This window comes from Protopterus annectens, chromosome 16.part0 (genome assembly GCF_019279795.1).
Source record: "Protopterus annectens isolate FY-2018-M chromosome 16.part0, PAN1.0, whole genome shotgun sequence".
Lineage (NCBI taxonomy): Eukaryota > Metazoa > Chordata > Ceratodontiformes > Protopteridae > Protopterus > Protopterus annectens.
Genome location: NC_056750.1, coordinates 477,664,545 through 477,685,953, shown reverse-complemented (window position 1 = coordinate 477,685,953; position 21,409 = coordinate 477,664,545). Strand labels below are relative to the sequence as shown.

Sequence of the window (21,409 nt, the reverse complement as noted above, 5' to 3'; positions counted from 1 at the left end):
AAAAGAAAAAGGAAATAACCATAAGTTTCCACAGACTTCAGAGGTTTTAAATAAACTCACACAAACAGTATATATACAACTAAATACAGAATTCAGTAGAATAAAAAAAAAATGCGTAGTAATCCCCTTTGGAAAAAAACAAGAGTACCCGCAAACTACAACATAGGAGGTAATCCCCTGAAATCTGAAGAAGAAATAAGGGATCTAGGGACCCAAGTAGATAGTCAGCTTTCCTTTGATAACCATGTTGCCAAAGTGGTTAGAAAATCCTTCTATGTGACCCATCTGATCACGAAAGGGTTCGCATCAAGATCTAAGGATGTAATGGTGCCCCTTTACTCTTCACTCATCAGACCCATTATTGAGTACAATGCACCAATTGGAATGTACCTGGCTAGACCTCTCCAGCAGCTGGAGAGACCACAGAGGTACCTAACCAAGAGGATTACTGACCTCAAACAGTTGCCCTATGCAGCACGATTGAAAAAGCTAAGACTGTTCTCTGTTGCATACCGCTTTCTCAGAGGCGATCTCTGTCTAACGTACAGAACCATGTCCATCCAAAAATTATTGAACATGCTCCATCTTAGCAAAACCAAATCTACTCTAGCTACACGCTCTAGGGATATAAATCTCATCACAACAATGAATAGAACATGCTGGAGGGATAGAGTCCCTTCGCAGAGACTTCCCTTACTATGGAACAGGGTCCTGATCTACATAAGACAGAGCCCCTCATATCACTCTTCAAGAGGAACCTTAATGAGTGGATGGGTAACAAGGAGATCACACCAGCAGCACTACTAGATAGGGGCCAAGGGTACTAGCTGCTAGTACAAGGGTGTAGGGATCTACTAAAGGGGCGGTGAATACCTCACAACGTGGCTGGGCTAATATATGCCTTCAGGCAGATAGCCTAGTACCAACCTATGAAACCTATAAGGCTTTTCCTCTGACCATACCAGTTGTGATGCAGGAATTCTGTTACATTGCGCACTAATGCATGCAGTAGTTTCTGCTCACTATCGCTCGCAGTTGCACCTCAGACAGCTGCACAGTTAGTTACAAACCAACACAGAATTGTTTAGATAAGCTCTATGCCTTTTCTTCCTTCCTTCCATTTAATGACAGCATTTTTAGCAGATGTTTCTGTGCAAGGCCAAAGTAATCCTGCCAAGGCAAATATAGTTCACTATGCTCTGTCCTCATCTGACGTGACCTCTTTGGTCACAAGATCCTCAATGAGATGCTCTGTCTCACCTGTCCAGGTACTGTAACAGATGAACTGGTCACCTTGTTAGCTACTTTTTCAGCAGCAGACCGCCTCATAAATGGCCTCCTTCCTTGTGCCATAGTCCCTTCTGCAAAGATATAATCCAGATCTCATTGTTGCCGTTGCATTGTTGACATCTCCTATAATGCCCTTCCCTTGAGTGATTAATGATATGATTCAGCCTTTTTTTTCCTCTGTCACCCTTTTCTCCTACTTCTTGTTAGAGAACTTGTAAAAAGTTTTACACTTTCTATAATTTTATTTAGCCACTTCAAAATTTATTTCTTCTTATTTTGCCCCCTAAATGTTCCCCATTTGCCTCCATCCCCTTCCTTGTGTTTGAAGTGCAGGAGCGAGAGAGGATTTTATCTTTGGTGTGAATTTTCCTTTGGATACGGATATTGTTTATTATATTAGTTTATAACTGTTATAGCTGGTATGCAGTTGTTATGGTGATTGTGTTACTTTTGTTGTAAGGCGTAACCATGGGAAAAGGAGCCAGGCCAGCATTCAAAAAGTATCAACTTTTGGCAAAAAATACTTCCTCAGAAAACCCACATAATATGTATTTTGCAAGTGTGCAGCAGTTGGCAACAGCTGTTCATTTTGCAGGAAGTTAGCTTATGCATATACTTTTTGGCAGGAAGAATAAGATGGTATTGAAAGGGCTGTCATCCTCTGTGGCAGCGCTGGTGGAAAAACCCATACTGGAGAATGCAGATAATGCACTCTTCCAAAGAGTCTAGACTAGAAAAAAAAAGAACATAGTATAACAAACTTAAGGAACTTGATGTATCAATTTCGGAAAACATGTTTCCAGCTAAAATGTGAATATTTTTCTTCATCTCACCCAGGGCCTTCCTCCATGGGATTTTCATAAAGAGTGCCCTTGGACTAAATCTTACCTTCGTACCTAAAAGTAGTCTCGGAAATGGTCTTGAACAAAACCCTTCCATGTCCATTTCTCCTCAGCAAGAGTCCTCGAGCACTACCAACTAGCTGCTGAAAGGAAGAGTGGAAAGCTGTTCTTCAGAGAAGAGAGTGAGAGATGGTGGTGGTCTTTACTTTTATACCTGCTTCATCTCTTAGATCCTACAGGTCCTTCGGTAGCCCTGCCTTCTTTTTGGACTGGGAACACATATCTGCTACTGTGAAGTTCCATCAGTATGGTGTCATCTTAGCCCCTGTTGATGCTTAGGGTAGTTTTGAAGTCTCACTCCCTCCTTTTCTTTATTCCTTTTGTACCCTTGTTTCAGTGCCAGCAATAATGAAATAGATTCCCATGTCTGTAGCTGTTCATGTCTCATCAAAGGATGTTCCTTTGTTCTCACCTATGACGATGGCATTGGTGGTTGCTTCAGCATTGTCCCTAGTGTCGAAGATCACCATATTCAAAAGCTTTTTGTACAAGTAGGAGATTGGATATGCACTTTGTACTTTCAAGATGCATACCCTACACATCAAGATGGCAAAATCTTTAAGGATGTTCCTGCACTTCTAGGTGGGAGCCAGTCATTGTCAGTTCAGAGTCCTTCCATCTGGACTCAACACCGCACCCTAGATGGTTACCAAATGTAGAGCCCCAGTCATGGCTTTCAGGCAACTTCTGGGGGTAAAGGTTTTCCTTACCTAGACGCCTCATACCAACTGCCACTATGGAATTACTACTGCTGGCAAGGTAGTACTTCGGTTGTGTTGATCATGTTGAACCATGATTGGCCTATCAAAATAAATTTTAGCTACTTCCAGCTAAGTCCAGAGTCATTTAGAAGGCCAAATTACCTGCTTACAAACAGGATCATCTCCATAGTCACTGATTTGAAAGTCTTTCACAGACATGAAGACCTACAGCATAAGTGGTCCTAAAAGTGAGAGACCTGAAGGTTGCAGCCATTCATACGGTTCCATTTGAGAGACTGAAAAGTAGAATTATTCAAGGGAGACACTGAACCCAGTGGGATGAGGCACTAAAACCTGTGATGAACACCATCAGGCTGTCAAGGGCATGCATAAAGAGTCTCTTATGGTAGAAAAAACTGCAGAGCCTTTCAGTAGGAGCTCCCTTTGTTCATCCTTCCTCATTTGAATGATAAGACATATCTTGCATATTGGGGGAAGAGAGACATATCTGTACAAGGATGTTCAAGGGTAAGTGGGCTGCACTAGAGGCCAGATTTCATGTCTGTGTAGAGGACATGAGAGCAATTCTCCTAATGTTACAGGCACTTCAGGACTTGATCCCGCAGTGTGCTGTTGCCATCCACGCGCACAACATGACAGTGGTTTGATACATACAAACAGGGAGGAGCCATATCTTAACCTGTTTGCAGGGTATTCGTTTAAGGGTGTGCACACTTTTTTATGCAACCAGCTTATTGTACATTTTTTATTTTTTATATTTTTTCCTCTGACAGATTTGTTTGTTTTATAATTGAGTTGTACAGGTTGTAGGTCACATTAAAGGTGGGAAAAGTTTTGAAATGCTTTATTGTGGTCTAATGTGTTTTCTGTTTGTGTGTTTGTGTGTGTGTGTGTGTTTGTGTGTGTATGTATGTATTATGTGTGTGTGTGTATATCTATATCTATATGTGTGTATAATACAGTTTTGTATAATTGCATGATGGAAAGTGAATTGGTACCTTTAGCATGTCAGCCAATGCTGTCAGTGTCATTTCTCAGAGGGTGGATGTAGAATAACGTACCTTTTAAGAAGCATTGCTAAGATCTGAAGATATGTATAAATAGCAGGCATGTGCTAGCTTCAGTACCATTTTATGAGTACAACCAGTGTGTGAACATCTGCATGAGACAACTAGTTTGTATATGTATTTGTTTGCTTATAATAAAGGTGCTTGAACAGAACCTACAGCATTCATCTACGTCATCCTGACTAAACAAGTGATGGTATCTTTTTACCTGATGTAGCTACTCTGACCACTCTAATCTAGTGTGTTAATCTGTCAGTATTATTGCTGAAATATACTTCTTTCTAAATAGTCAATGGCAAATTTTTTTCCCAGGACTCCATGAAAGAATGCCTGGAAGACCAATGTTTTTCCTTTTCCATGGGCAAAAATGTTTGTTTGCTTTAGCACTTTTCCAGTGTACTTCTGAAAATTCAGAATGACTCCCCAAAGGTCATTGTCGTGGCTGCCGTTTTAGCCCAGTCAGCATTGCCTTTCATTTGGAATTTCCCAAGTACGATTAACAAACTTTCTCACAGAATGGATATACTCCGATAAGATTAGGGGTGTTTTAATACATGCTGACCTTAAACAACTACACCTGATTACCTGAATGATAAGTGCCTAAAAGGTACGAAGACCCTTTTTTTCTGAGAACGTGCTGCAAGTATTAATGGGGAAAGAAAACCTGCTACTAGAAAATCATATATAAGGAAATGGAAAAGGTTTTCTAGTTAGTGCCAACGAAAGAGCCAACACCCATTCAGCTTGTATTGCTCTGTTTTTTTCAGTATTTGTGAGAGTTACTATCTAATGGTCTGTCATATTCCTCTGCCACTGTTCATCTGGTGTCCATTTCAACAGGTTTGGCCATGGATCCCCTCTTTCATTGCAGTCTCTTGTGAAAATAATAGGGGTGCTACATAAAAAGCCTCCCAGAAAACTGGTAGCTCCAGCTTGGTATCTTAATTTTGTACGTATAAAAAGTCGAACTGCCACAGTAGATGGAAAATTCTTTATTACAAGGACAAAGTGAGCACTTTCACGACCTTCCAGGTCACTTCATCAGACTGAAAACATCCCATGCCTTCTTTGGTCACTTTGAAAAAATATATATCACTCAGTTAAGACAAACAAATATTTATATCCGACTCAAATTTAAAAATAGAAAAACATCAAAAGACATAAAACTGTAAAAACAGTATGCAAGTTCAAATGTGAATGCCTATAGAACCATGTAAAAGGGAATTAGTGCTTCAAAACTCTTGCCTTTAAAAAATAGTGTCAAAGAAAGTTTCGTTAATGCTTGGGGGTTTGTCTGCATTTATTTGCAGAATCCATTTTTGCTTAGTCTCTTCTGTTCCGTTTCTAATGTCACCCCCCCCTCTGACATTTGCTTCCAGAACTTATAAAACTAAACATTTTAAAAACATGGTACATCCCTTCAGCTTCTACATGTTTAGCTAAGGCACTACTCTCCTTTTTATTTATTATGTCCATCATATGTTCTAAAATGCGTTCGTTGAGCATTCTATTAGTCTTGCCCACATTAAAAAAACTTTACAATATTGGCAAAAAAATAAGATTGATAAAATTTCTAATCCTGCAGTCTGAATAGAAAGTAAATTCAATTCCAAACTTTTGCTGTGGATGTGCAAAAGTGCTATATGAGAAAATGTACTTCCTGCAGATATATGTCCATCTGATGTGTTCAGGGACTTGTTTGGGTTTTATAACATAGCTGCCTTTTTAAGTGATTTTTTTGTTTGTAAATGAGAAGTGAGGTCCAGAGTCTATGAAGCCTTAAAGTTCTTTAGTGGCTAACAATATATTCGAATTCTTCCTAAATATATCACAAAATTGACTGACATCACTTGCATACATTATGGGGAACCTGAGTTTCTCATCCCTGGAGTCTGTTTCAGGGTTATCTCTTGTAGTTTGTTTTGAGAAGTAGGGTCTACCCTTCCCTTGACGTTCTTGATATACTACTCCTATGGTGGTGTTTATTTCTGTCTGGTTATATCCTCTTAACACTTCCATAGACCTCTCCAACTCATCATTTTTACTATGTAATCTTGTGGCTCTTGAGAACTGCCCTTTCATAATGTTTTTGCTAACATGTCTTGGATGCATGCTGTTTTTATGCAATGTGGAATTCTTTCTACTTGTTTTCTAATACAGGCAAGTAGCAATCTGCCCCATTTCTGAAATGTTCACTTAGAACATCAAGGAATTCTAGCTTTTCATTTAAGTACTTACAGGTAAATTTAAAAAATGGTGCCATTGTGTGTAAGTACTCTAAGAATCTACCCAACATCTCTATCAAGTTTTCCCATAGAAAAAACATGTCATCCACAAAACATGCATACAGCAGAACATATTTGCTAAATTCATTTCCCTGTAGTAGAAATGTTTCTTCCCATTGGACTAAAGTTAGGTTGGCGTAGCTGTTTGCACAGGCTGTGCCCATAGCTACCCCAACGTTTTGTAAGTAAAGTTTCTTTAAAGGCAAACATTGTCCAAAATTATTTCAAACAGACTGCATAACAGATTCACTTTATCATTAGAAAAAGTACATTTAGAACATAGCAAGCTCCTAATGTTCTCTCTTCCCCCTGATTTGGAATCCCTGTGAAAAGTGATGTAATATCCAAGGTTACAAACAGATACTCTAAATTGTCTTTCTATACAATTCTTTGGAGAAAAGATAATGGCTTTGAGTTGAAGACTGAGCTGTTCATCTGGTATCTGTGTTTTTGTCTTTCTCTTAATTTTGTGTTTGAGAAGTTGACATCTTCATTTGAACCAAATTATGTGGCTGTTTTTTTCTGGGAAACTGTTTGCTGTTTGCTCTGACCTGTGCAGAAAGGATATCTGAGTAGCAAGATCTTAAAGTGGATTATCACCTTCCGTAGAGACTGGGATCCTTCGAGAACATTGGCTTAGAGAACACAGACACCGTTAGACAATCTACCATCTCCCTGTTTTTCCTAAACCCAAAAATGAGGGAGAAATTATGCTTTATACCTTGGATGTCCACAGATTGCTTGGGTACTGTCTTAACAGAACAACATCTTTCAGAACATCTGATCACTTAATTTCTTGTGGGCAAGAAGGGACAATCTGTGTTTAAGCAAACTGGTGATTTCGGGCTACTACCTTTTGTTCTGCCCACAACAAAACTATTTCAGGCAGAGTTAAGGCTCATTCTACCAGGGTCTTGACTTTATCTATCCATTTTTGGAAAGGAAAAAGCAGTGGGGAGCCACATCGTACTCCTGATGCAGACTAAGTGTACAGCAGCTTGGTCCTCCGTGCATACTTTTACAAAGTGCTATAAACTAGATTCCTTTTCCAGGTCTAGGACAGGCTTTGCTAGGAACATGCTACTGAGGCTCCTGGACCCTTACTCTTCCACTTTTTGGTTAATATAAACTGTGATAACCTTCTTATATATTATAGACAACTGCAGCAGTGATCAGTATGAACACAGTACAGATGGAGAAGTAAATTTACTTTAAGAATTATCCCTGCTGCAGTAGCTGCTCTTTGCCTCCATCCCTTTTATTTGTGTGTGTGTGTGTGTGTGTATGCTTTTTATGCCCGAGTGGCTTAACTACCCTTTCCCAGTTGGCTTGAAAGCTCTGAAGAGCTTAACACCCAAACCTTTTTTTAAGGCTGCTCAGCTTGTGCAGACAGTTTGGGTGCATTGAAGCTGGCTAGCTGTTATAGCCTATGTGAGGTGTGACCCATATAGCTTAGGCTACTGAGGTGTGACCCATATAGCTTAGGCTACTGTAGCAGTAATCATTTTAAACATCTATTGCTCTGGCAAGTTTACTTGCACACCTGTACTTTTCAGCAAAGGTGTGGGTAGTAGTCTAGAATTTTTTTAGTGTCAGACAAAAGATCCCTCGGGCTTATCTTAGATTTCAGCAACCCAAATAACTTTATTCCCAAAGTCCTTCTTTATGGTCCCCCTTCACTCACTTCTCCTTTGTTTACTTGGTGATAGGATGTGCTTTTTAGATTTTCAGGATGTTGAGTTGAGTCATACAAGCAAATAGAAGTCCCTCAGTAACATTTGCAGTATTTTCCTTTCAGACTGACCAACCCTTTGGGTATTCATAAAAAAAAAAATAGATGTTTGTAGTAGCAACACATCTCAGGCTGCTGGGATCAGTGTGTTTTGTTATTTGGATGACTTGTTGCTTGGTGCAACATCTACAAAAATATTGGGCATCGGCGGGTCTCTGCTTCCTTGGTTCCACCCCTTGGAAGTCACAGTGAACTTTGCAAAATCCCAGGTTTAGCCAGCATAGGCGCAAACCTTTTATAGGCTGGCTTCTAGGTACTAGAACCTGAACAATTACTCTTTGAGAGAATTGAACGCATTCTAGGTACAGTTTGTCTCCTGATTAACGCCCCATAGTAGATGTGTATGTCCTAGTGTTAGGTCTGATGATGGCTTTCCTTGAAATGCTACCTACTTCATTTTTTTCCATGAAAGTCGATCAGGGGACCTTAAGAGTACATTAGTTAAAGGAGGAGGATCCCCTTTCTGCTCCAGTGATATGTAGGCTTGCAAATTGCATCAAAAATGGTGTGCTGTTCCCAAACATCTCCTTAGCAGAAGGCGTTTTTATCTTTGACTGCCATGTAGCCATAGTTATTGCACATGCATTTACTTCATGTGATCTGACAATTTGCTGAGCAAAATATCTAACATGCATATTATTCTCAGAGTCTTGCATTTCACAGTTTTGGAGAGGAGGGCAGTGTTCCCTTCTCTACAAGAATTCCAGAATTCCTTTCTTAAGGGGACATCTTTCTATTCAAATAATATATCAGTATTCTGCCACATTGGCCAGGAGTGCAGAACTTCTTAGTCTCTTTGTAGAGCAGCTGTGAATCTGGAAGTGGTTAATCTATAATTTCCGCTCAACTGTGTACTTTCATGGAGAAACTAACTTTGTTGCAGACATGCTGCAGCACTGTTTTCTGATGGCTTGAGTTCTCCCCATGCCTGTTTTTAGCCACGGGAATTTTATAGATGTGGAGTAGGCCAGTCTTGTGACACACAGGTTCATAGTTTAGTACTAAGCTAACTGCCCTTGTGAGCCATTTTAAGCCTAGTCAGTTATCCCTTGTGAGACTCAAACCTTGCACCCTGTGTTTGTAAGGCAAACACCTTAGCCATTAAGCCACCATCCCAACATTTTGCATGCTAATTTTGGATGGCTTAACACAGCCTTGATTACAGGATCTTATCTGTGCCTTTTCCCTGTTTACTTAAAGTTCATATGGAAGGCCAAGCTCTACAAGGCCTAAGTGCTTATGATTGTAGATTTTGCCCTACCTTCCGTTATGCGTGCTCCTCACAGGATGCTCCAGAAGTTAGCTTTTACTGCTGCAAACAAATTGTATGACAATTTTGGTACAGTTTGTCGCATTAGTCCATACTAATGAATGGCTTTTGCTCTCACATTGGCAGCATGGCTGCTGTAGTTCATTAGTTGCTGGACCAGATCCTGTTTTTGCTCTCACATTGGCAGCATGGCTGCTGTAGTTCATTAGTTGCTGGACCAGATCCTGTTTTTAATAGCCTGCTAATCATCTTTTCAAAGGCCTTCCAGTCAAGATATAATCCGGAGCCTTTCCAGCACCGTTTCTTCTGTTTTTAGTAAGTTATAAACAAATGAAAACATAACACAATTTGAGTAGAAATATAAATCTAAAAGTGTAAAAAAGAAACCATTTCAAAAAATACAACAAAACGACTATTCACAAGAGTGTCTACTAAACAATGAGGATTCATATAGATTTCATTAGTTAACAAGTATCCATAGAAATCACAAATTATTTGGTAGTTCTTTAAGGTTGTTCCACATGCTATATGAAGAAGTGATTCTAGTCGTGGTTGTCCTGATGGTAATAAGTTCCAACTGACAAACTTCTGATGCAATGTTGATAAATTCGTTAAAATAGGGAGTAGATTAATTTTTTTCCAAATTTTTGTTATGTTCTATGCAATTGATAAGATGCCCCATAAAAGTGGATATTTTAGTCTTGAAACACAATCCGGTATCAGGGTATTAAATAAAATTAAGGATTAAGTTAAAGTAAATTTGTCCGTAAATAGAGCCTGTAAGAAAAAAAATATCCCAGTAAGGTTCAAGTACAACACCATCAAAAAATAGGTTGCCGATTTCCTTTAATCTCCAATTTCCAATTTTTAATTCCAGTAACTGTTTCTTTTTAATCACTTTATATAATTTGTATACCTTTCTCAATTTATAATGTTGCATCCAAAAAAAAAAAAAAAAGTAATTTAATTTAGGAACATAATTTCTGACAGTTTGTTGCATTAATTTGGTCTTGTGTTCAACCAGTTTTCTACAATTTTGTACATGCAACCACATCTTCATCCAAATCAAATTTATTTATTACATAATCTGCAGAATGTAATTTTTCTTTTTCTATTAACTGAAACCAGTATATCAAGTTGCTTTCTTTTAAAAGCAAACATCAGTTAAAGTGGAAAATTGTTATGAGTGTAGGCTGTTGGGGGAAAAATGAGGACATGTAATGGATTTTTGTAACTAGAATTTATCAAGGTACTCATTTTGATGAGATAAGAAGAATTGGTTGCTTATCAAAACATTATTTGGAAAATGTTTTAGTAAGCAAAGTAAAACGTTATCTGAAACTAAATTATCATTTGAATTTTTAAAATAGTTTCTAATGCAAAAATTTATGGAGCTCTTTCTATTTAGCAGTATAATGATTATTTAACCAGAGTTAATGTTTTAATGACTGAAGATATAGAATATAGCTCTAAATCTGGCAGAACAATACCACCAAAAGAGCAATCTCTAGTATGATGAATTAAAGCTAATCTTGGTTTATTACGGCAGCATACACATTTAAAGAATTAAAACTGCTTTATGCAACTTATTGGTAAAGAATGATTGTATAATCATTTTAATTATAGAAAGCCTGCCTTCCAGAGTAAAGATTTATTTGTTCCAATTGTTTACAAGATTATTTATTAAATTTTAAACTAGTATTTTAGTTGAGAGTTAAGTCATTAATTTCGGTAATAATTATTCCTACGTATTTTTTCCCAAACTGTATATTTAAATGTTTTAGTGTATATAAAATTTAAATTTTATCATTAAAACTCGGGCCAGATTTCTTCTGGAAGATTTCCATTGCTTTAAAAAAAGCTAGAAGTGAACTATTGCATCCATTTTAAGGTCAATATAATATCGTCTACAAACAATTGAATCTGAATTCTTTCCCACTTCAATACATTTCATGTTTGAATTTGATCTTATAAAATTGGCAAATGGTTCTGTAACTAGAATAAAGGCGAGAAAGGTCTTGATTGTTTAGATACTTTAGAAAGCCTAATTCACTCTGAGGTATGTGAACTTATTTTAACATATGCATAGGAGTTTTCATAAAAATAAGATGTATGAAGTTGCTCGTGAAATTTAAGTACTAATGAGAGAGCGTTTTAGCTAACGGAGCCAAAAGCATTTTCAATATCTAAACTTATTAATGTTTATAGTTGTAAAATCAATTGTCAGTAACCTTTTAATGTTATAGGAATTCCTATTTAATATGAATCCAGTTTGGTCACCGTTCACCACAAATGGTAGAAACTGCTTTATTCTGTTAGCATGAATAGCCAGAGATAATTTATAATCTGTATTTAATAAAGATATTAGTCTATAAGAGGTACATTTTACAGGATCTTTACCTGCTTTAGAATTGGTGAACTGAAAGTATACTTCCAGGACGGAGAAGCATTTGCTAATTCTTTAACAATTGAAAAGACTTAAAGATGAGGCTTATTTTGGCATTAATTTATAAAGTTCAGGTATGATACTTTGCTGGGTTTTAGTCTGTTGATCTAAGCTTTAAGTGCAGAGAAAGTAATGGGTTTATCGGTTATCTTGAAAAAAATAGCCAAAAGGTACCAAAATAAAAACCAGTAAACTAATCCAAGGTACCAGTACGCCAGAAGCCAGCCGGAACTCTTAAAAATTCTCACTAATGAACAGATTGACCAATAAACTTTAAATAAAACACCTCATAATACTCATAAATATTAATGAATGTACATAAAAAACTAATGTAAAAACATATAAAAAGCCTGTGTAAAAACAATGCTTTAAAAATTGATTCATATTAATTAATCCAAGTGAAGGCAATTTTAAACAAAACTATGACATTAAAGTAAAAAACTGGAACTACATAAGAAAAAAAATTCAGCACCAGCTTAGAAATGTTTGTATGTTTTTAACAGATTTTAATAGCATTTATTGTAGTAAGCTTGCACTTTTTACATTTGACCACTAGAGGGAGATAAAGTATTGTTTCATATTCATTTCTAAGCTTGTGCTGAATTTATTTCTTGTGTAGAGGTATTCAATCTGTCAACCTGCTTCAGACAGTCATCTGATAAAGTGTTTGAAACGAAAACACTGTAATAGTGTGCGTTTGTGTTGGTGTTTTGTGCCTATATTAAATCTGATTTTAAAATGGTTCCGGCTGGCTTCTGGTCTTCTGGTACCTTGGATGGGTTTATCAGTTATTTTCATAATTTATTATTTCTAAGGAATGTTTTGATTTCTTCCAGCGAGTCCATTAATAGGTTATTTTTGTTAATTATGTCAAAATGACTTCTAAACTCTCTATTTCAGGATATCTTCAGCTTCAGTAACCTTGTTCCTGCTTTTAATATGATTGGATTTATTTAAATGTTTTCTTCTATTAGCTAAATTAAGCATAAATTTATGATTAATAGAAACATTGACTATTGTAATCATTTCTAAGTTAATCCTAGTTTTGTGATTTAAAATTTCTAAATATATACCATTTAAACTATTCATTTTTTTATCATATTAGTGTTTGTCTTTTAACTAGCTAATTTTAGTTTATCAATTTTTTTTCTTGTAGCTCAATCATTTCCTTGTCCCATTGCCTTTATTTAAAAATATACCAAGACATAATTCTACCATATAGATGAGCCTTTAAAGAATCCCATAGACAAATCTCAGAAATGTTTTCTGTGTTAATTAATTATTGTCAATAAAAGTCTGAATTTCTTTCAGGAAAGTGTTTAAATTCTTTAACGTTAGTTGTATAAGCAGGTATGTGTCTAATAGATCTATAATTGCTTATTTTTAATGTCAGCTCAAAAGTTATGGCATTATGACCTGAAAGTGGGACACTATATTGCATTAACCTATTAAATCTGTCAGTTAACTTAACTCAGCGGTATATACTCTATCAGCTCTAGCCCGAGTTCCCTGTTTGTTAATGTAATACTACCTTTTGAAATTTGGTTCAAATGATTTCTAACAGTACTAGTTCATACTCCTGGGATCCAATGTGCATTAATGAGGGTATATGTTCTGTTAATTTTTAATGTTACTGAACAGAACATTCCCTTGTTATATGATCCGATAATCTTGGTTATAGGCAGGGTATTTCTGCATAATATAACCACCACCTCTTTTTCTGATAATAGTGAGAACTAGCTAAAACAGAATATGTTTTAGTATTAAGTCTGTATCTGCCTGTAATAATTGTCTCCTGAAAAATATAAACTGAGAATTTAATAATTTTAAATACCTATTTAAACTCCCTCTTACAACCATTATTTAAACCATTAATGTTGATAGAAATGCACTTGAGAGATGACCTGTAGAAGGTTTAACAAATATGCTAGGAGTGTTTTCATAATTTCAAAGTAATAGCAGTAGCATCGCATTACTTTCAAAACCACATACTGAATATTAGAAAATAATTAGTAAAATATAGATATTAAATTACTAACTATAGTAAACACCACCCCCAAAAGAAATTTCTGAAAATGTTGAACGTACAGATTTAAAACCATTCGAACATGGAGTCTAAAAACTCCTAGTTTGGATTATACATTGTGCCCAAACATTCCCGCCCATCAACAAGAGTGAGAGTACGCCTACCCAGCTACTTTAAAGTAAGGTTATATATCAAGATATCAGAGTAGCAAACCAGTCCTTAATTAAGAAATTCCCATTCATTACCAGTCATAAATGATTTTGAAACATTTAGTATCTAGTATATTTTATATTAACATTTTAATAGAGATGTGCCTATCTGTTCCAAGAAGAAAGTCTATATCACCAGCTCTGTTCGCTCTATTTCTTATTATAAGTAGTTATAAACATCTGCACTTTTAAAGATCGCAAGAACCAACCGAGCCATGGTCTCATTAAACATCCAACACAAATCACGTATAGAGGGAGAAAAGCTCTGAGGTTACAAGTACATCGTTACCTTCCCACCACAGTAAACACAGACACTCAAGTACATAGAGAGAGAGAAATAAAAAAACAAAAAGCAGCACCACGGCAGCAAACCAAACATCCTTGCACACAAGGCTCTCCAAGTCCCACTGAAAAACCATGTCAATGTTCCCATCTACACCAGATGGAAAAGGAATCTCCCAAGCAAAAAAAAACCCCACAGAAGCCATGCAGTTGCCACAAATAGACACAAGCACCCAAGCTACATCCAAGTGCAAACATAAAACTATCCTTTAATGCAGTGTACTTGAATTCATCTTTCACTTCATAATCATGGTTCACCAACAGAGAGCATAAACATAACAAGTAAATAACGTGATACCCTAGAAAGTGAAGGAAAGAAATGAAAGGCACGCTATATGCTTCAGATGTTATTTGTATAAAAACCATAATCAGCAATCAGCTCATCTCATGCTACCCCATAATAGCAAAGTGTCAAAAGCAAGTTACCCCAATAAAAGTATATATTATGGGATTTGCAGAAGAAACCCAGAAAATGAACCCTGAAACAACAAAAGTACGAGGTTAGATGTTTACAATACCCTCTTAAATTAATGTACTGGCATTCACAGGTAAAGAGCTGTAGCTCAATTAAAGTGAAGCAAAGACTCCTCAGATGTTGTATATCTGTTCTCAAATAAGACTAAGAAAAGGGAATAAGATTATACTAGTATTTTACACATAGCAAAATAACACAGCTATGGATATTAAGTGATATGTTACTGAAGTTATATGTAAAAGATTTAATGCTATAGATAGAAAAATATAAAAAAAACTCTGGTTTACCTTGTAGGGAAGCTCTTGGTCCACTTTGCTTCATATAAAGTAGTTGAACAAACCTTGTTCATGTGTTGTAAAGAAAGAAAATTGAAAGCAAAACTACCAATGTTGATGTGTTATAAAGAAAGAAATAAAATTGAAAGAAAAACTACCAATATTATGCCAAGTCTTCTCATTAACCTTCCATCCTGTTCTTTCAACCTGTCTCATTAAGGAGATGCTGTTCCAGTCCATATATTCCACTTATTTTAAAATATTCTTTGTTTGCAGAAATGATCCAGCAGTATAAGGGTCTTAGAAATATCTGGTATCATCAGGGAGGATATTTTTCAGTCTCCCAGGAAACAATAAGTGAACTTAAATTTGTTCTTTCTTAATCCCTTTGATTTAAGGGTAGGAAACATTTTCTTTTAGAGATGACTGCTGCAGAATAATCTTCAAAATAATCTGTTGTGTCATCTGTTTTGAGTGGAGATTTTACCCAGGCAGTTTTATGGATAAACTCCTTGTTTTGAGAATCAAAAAATCTCACTATTGTAGAGCTCTGAGAGGCGTTATTATTCTTTGAGGAGGCTTATAGATAAAAACTTGTATGCTGTATCAATTCCATATGACATTGCTTCAGGAAAGCCTAGTATCTTAAGGAGGCAGGCTGTCGAAGCTTATATTATTCCCTTCTATTTTTTTTTCTGATAAACCAAAGATAAGGATATTATTTCTATGGGACCTGTTCTCTAGGTAATCAGTTTTGTTCAGCAAAAGAATATTTGGTTGTAATACAAATTGTATATTTTCATCTTCATGTTGTCTCCCTTCTAAAAGAGTCATTCATAGCAGATACGTGTGACTTCTGTTGCTGTCAAGCCTCCTGGATTTGATCCATTTGTTTAGAGCACTTTTCTTTGAAGTTATAACTCCTGGATATTTGTAAGGACGGATTGAAGTTCCTTTTTAAAGAACAAGCCTTGTGAAGTTGCTTTTACATGACTCATTTTCAGACTGAATGTATGATTTTCCAGATAAATGTTTGATAGGAAAATATTTGAAAACTAAAAAATAATTCTTTGATACAATCGCAGAGAAAACAAAGTTACTTAAAATAACTTCATATAAACAATCGGGATGATTGAGGACTATAATTTCCTGTCGGAAATATATAAAGTAGCAAAGGAATTCTGCTGATAGTCAGCATCCTAGCCATGCCCCTCCTTCTGGCACCATTTCTTCAAGTCTTAGTAATAGCTTTCAAAATGTCTTGCTGTTGATCTTGGTTATCATGGTTATTTGTCTGCAAAAGTTTTATGTGGTGGTAATCTTAAACTTTTCATTTTGGACAGGACTCCTTGTCTCTGGTTGACAGATTATGAAAGGCTTTTCTCTGAGGGCTATTTCCTGTTGAAGATTTCATTTAGGGACAAATTACCTCATAGGAATGTTAATTGTAGGTTGGGGATTTTTCTTCTGTTTCTGTTTTTGAACCAATAGTTTTGATAGACTTAAAATGTACATTATTGAAGACATTTCTTGAAAATGTCATGTTTCCCCAAAGTATTTTTGAATGGCTGTCCCAGCAATCAAACGTCTTTATTTTCTGTTCCATGGAGAGTCCCTTTAAGAAACTAGCTTTTCTCCATGTCTAATGTAGCTATTTTAATCTAAAATATGTCCATTTGTTGGTTTTATTCTGCAAGGACAATATACTGCTTGTGTTAATGTCCATTGGCATCTCATGAGCTTTGTAGACAAAACTTAAGCCATATGCAAAGATCATCCTTTTTTCATTTGCTGTAAGTTGAGATAGTAGGAAAGTTTAAAAAAAAACAGCATTCTGTGAGGCTTTTCAGTTGCATTTCATTTTGCTATAAGAGGTTTAGTAAGTACTTGCAACCCATACTTAAAATACAGTGTACCGTAGCTGTCTTTCTTTGCAGCCCTTTTTAAGAAGTGCTGCTTTAAAAGGCACTTGTGTTTTAGCATCTTGGTCATCTTTAAATATCTATGCAAAGTACTTAGATGAACAGAAATTCCAGACCAAAGTCTTCACTAGATTACCATGGACCTAAAGTGTGTTTCCACAGTTAAGCAAACTGGGTAAGCTAGAAACTTTTTTTTCTGCCTGATACTTCAGATGTCTCCAAGTCGATGTGCATTAGCCAACCCACCCTCCATCTTTGACTACTGATGTATGAAAATATTTTTCTTTAAGAACTGAATACATGGATGAGAGACCAGTGCTTGGTAAAATATGGCAGGAGCTGAGGGTCTGGAAAAATTTCATAAAGTGATACTACTGCTTGGGAAATTAGCCATACCACTTATTGCAGATGGATCTCTTCTTGCAGATCTAGCATTATGGTAAGTACCTATAGCTCTTCTTTTCAGTGGTTATTGCTGCCACTTCATATGGTGTTTTAAACGACATGCCCTTTAAGTTTCTCTGTCATAGGAATACACAGCTTGTCATGTTTTCTTTATTGTGTAACAGCAAAGAAAGGGTCAAAATTGTGACCCAGTGTATGCTTCTTTCTTGCCTGCAGGTATATAAATATAGCATTTATATTACCTCATCGAAATTTTACTGCATTGAAGCAATAAATGTCGAACACAATTGATCGATGCAGTAAAATATCACAGTATAAAAGACAAAAAAAAAAAAAGTAAAGGGCGTAGGCAGGGGGGCAAGCCCCCCCCCCACACCCCCGCTACTCAAATATAACAACTCTGAGACTGCACTACAATTGAGGTAAACGGAAATCTCCCACTACAGAGATTTCAGTTTGCCTAGCTGATATTTTTCACGTTCAATATTGTTGTGCCGACAATATCAGATTCGATATTGTCAGCTTGCAACAATACAGTATAAACCCTAAGTGTGTGTGTGTGTGTGTAGATATATATATATATATATATATATATATATATATATATATATATATATGTGTGTGTATATATATATATATATATATGTGTGTGTGTATATGTATATATATATATATATATATATATATATATATATATATATATATATATACACACACAGCTAGGGCAAGTGAACAAAACTTGCTTTATGTACAACTGTCAATCACAAAACAGTTCTTGGAACACCTTAATCAAACTGGTAAAGTCTAGTCCAAAATAAAGTAAATACTTATCAGCTTTTATTGAAGGAGGGCAAGCACCCACACCCCTGCAATGTTGTATATACTAACTCCAAGTTTCCGTAATAGAGAAGAAATGAAACTCCGACTTGCTCTGTTGTACAACCCATTATACAGCCCTGTATTAATTAATTCCGTGTACTCGTTAATCGTCCAACTGATATAGGTCGAGTCAAATAAGTACGTCTGTGAAAAGAAAGGAATCCTTGCAAACACGTGTGTAATACTGACTTGCACTCATGTCCACACAGGCATATGCATGCATGCTGACATCCATGTTTTATTTTCTGCTATGTTGAAATAGCTGTTAATACTAGTGTGCCTAAGTGCTACTGTATGTGAATACTTAACCGTTTTGAAAATAAAAATCTTTTGTGTTTTATATTTATATATTTTTTTTCTTTTATACAGTTTAATGCCTGCATTGAAATGGAGTCTGTAGTCAATTCATTCCATGTTGAATTTCCCAACTTTTCAAGTAGAATTTTGCAGAAGCTTAATCAACAACGTGAGGAGGGCCAATTGTGTGATATTTCGATTATAGTACAAGGATATCTTTTTCGGGCCCATAAAGCTGTTCTGGCAGCTAATTCCCCCTATTTCTGTGACCAGGTACTTCTGAAGAACAGCAGTCGAATTGTTTTACCAGATGTTATGAATCCACGAGTATTTGAGACTATTCTTTTATCTTGTTACACAGGCAAGGTGGTTATGCCAACCACAGAAATTGTCAGTTACCTGACAGCAGCTAGTTTTCTTCAGATGTGGCATGTAGTTGACAAGTGTACAGAACTGTTGGAAGGAAACCCATCTGTCCTTTCTCAGAGGTCTAGCAACTGTAATGACCACCAGTCTCCAAGTAGCAGCAGTTATAATGGTCTTGTAGATAACTGCGATACATTCTGTGAACGACAGGCAGATTTTCATAAAGCTGAAGATGTACAAGAGGACAGACTAGAAGATATTTCTAAGGAAGATGAGTTGTCACCAGAGGTAAGAGAGACAGAAAATATTACTAGTAATTCCTCATCGGAACTTGACAGATTCAACACTGAAATGCCAAGCCGGAATGGAAAAGAGGGTGGGAGGGAGGAAACTGGTTATCAGTACTCCAGACCTATCTATAGCCAGCCTAGTATTATGCACCACAGACGATGGATTTATGTTAAACCTGAAAAATTTGAAGAGGACTTTGAAACTTTAGCAAGTCACTCTAGCTTTAATGAGCAGTGCTCCTCTGACTCTGATTGTATTAGTCGAGTAGAACCTCCCACTCCTTCTTCGGTTGCAGATGATGGTTTCATTTTTGGTGCCAGGAAAGGAGGTGAGAGTTTGAACAAAAGTAATGAAGATCATTGTTACGATGAACATGTTGATTTTTATGGTGCTTCTATGGAAGAGTTTTCCAGTGGTGATAGAGTAGATGTGCACAGCAGTAGTCTTAGACAGGAAGACATGACAGCAGCAGCTAATGGAGAGACAGTTGCAAAGACAGCAGATGTTCGTGAGGAGACTTCTCATTCAGGATTTGCAGCTGTGGTATACAAACTGTTCCCATGTCAGTGTGGCAAAAGTTTTACTCACAAGAGTCAGCGTGACCGTCATATGAGTATGCACCTTGGCCTTAGGCCATATGGTTGTGGTGTTTGTGGTAAGAAATTCAAAATGAAACATCACCTCGTAGGCCACATGAAAATTCACACTGGAATAAAACCATATGAATGTCCTATATGTGGTAAGAGGTTTATGTGGAGGGACAGCTTTCATCGTCATGTGACATCTTGTACTAAAGCATATCAGGCAGCACATGTTGAGCAAACAAATGATACTCATTAAGACAAAGTGCAGAGGATGTTCTTGATTTGTGAAGAAGGCTGTTTTAGCTGCAGCTTTTGCAAATAATATTTTTTCATAAAAAATTTTAAATCACATCGTTTGCAAGCAGTTTCCACAAAGCACATTTTAATCATTTTATAATTCAGATTGTATTGGTACTGTATTAGTCACCTTTTTGAAATATTGATAACGTAATCATTGATTTCATAGTCCATCTTAAATGTAAGAAAGAGTAGATGGTCAGTAACATAAAACCACTTCCCCTTTTACCCTTGGCTTCTTACCTGCTTCATACAGGACAAACTTTGTTCACTTAGCCACTTTATGGTGTGTGTGTGTGTGTGTGTGTGTGTGTGTGTGTGTGTGTGTGTGTGTGTACGAGCATGCTTGAATAATAGATTATACAGGGTTACATGTATTTAAGCTTGGGTTATTTTAAAATGTGCTGTTGCAGAGATGCAATATTTATTTAACAATTAGCCGTCTAAATGAATGTTAAGAGGCATAATACATTGATTCTGCAGACTCAGAGGTATTTATGTACCAGTTTTGATAAGTTTGGGCCTCAGCATATGTAGCAAAGTTCTAGAGAGTCCTTGGGTATTCTAGTAGTCTCTGAAAGAGTACTTTATCTGTTAAATGTACATACAACACCTCATCGTGCATTATTGGAAAGTGTGTAATCAAGAGCTTAACAAATCTGTGTTTATTTTGCGTATTGACTTAAAGTCCATTTAAGAAGATTTTTCTCAGAATTAAGTCTTTACTATCCAATTCTAGGCACATTTTTTGGGCTGGAGAGGTTGAAGGCCTTGCAAGTAATGAGTTTTAAATGGGCCAGTGCCACGCTTGCTACCCCCATGGTTGTCTCATTGGAGTATTAGCTGTTTTAACAGCTGCACTGTCTAATTTTCTTTTGTTCATCATTGTTTTGTTTTGCTTATGCGGATATTTATTTTTGTTTTTTTGTCAGTGCATATCTTCTAAAAACTTCGAGATATATAAGGAATATGTCTGGCAATGCATTTTGATTCCTTTGCCATTCAGCAAAGTTACATTTATGTTGCAGCCACTTTCCAGTGATGTTTTGGCGCCACATTTGTTTGGAGCTGTTAATTGTTAAGCCCTATCTCTGTCATTCTGGCTTTAGTGATCTTAATGCTTGCCAAACTGAGTCTTGTACTGAGTGCTGTTGCAGAGTAATTTGTTGGCAGCTGGCTGTGGAATTCCAACTACAAATTTGCCTTGTCCTTTTTATAAACATATTAAGTGACTCTTTCAAAGTAACTGCCAAAATAGTGTCTGGTA

At 36.4% G+C, this 21,409-nt stretch overlaps 1 protein-coding gene across 1 annotated transcript in view; it reads left to right on the top strand.

The window, feature by feature from the left end:
• ZBTB43 (zinc finger and BTB domain containing 43) overlaps positions 1 to 20,464 on the top strand; it is a 45,658-nt gene extending 25,194 nt beyond the window's left edge. Inside the window, exon 2 of the mRNA XM_044057851.1 lies at positions 18,677 to 20,464. Coding sequence (XP_043913786.1) covers positions 18,677 to 20,101 — 1,425 coding nt within the window. The 3' untranslated portion in view covers positions 20,102 to 20,464. The remainder of the gene's footprint in view (positions 1 to 18,676) is intronic.
• Positions 20,465 to 21,409: the final 945 nt, after the last annotated feature.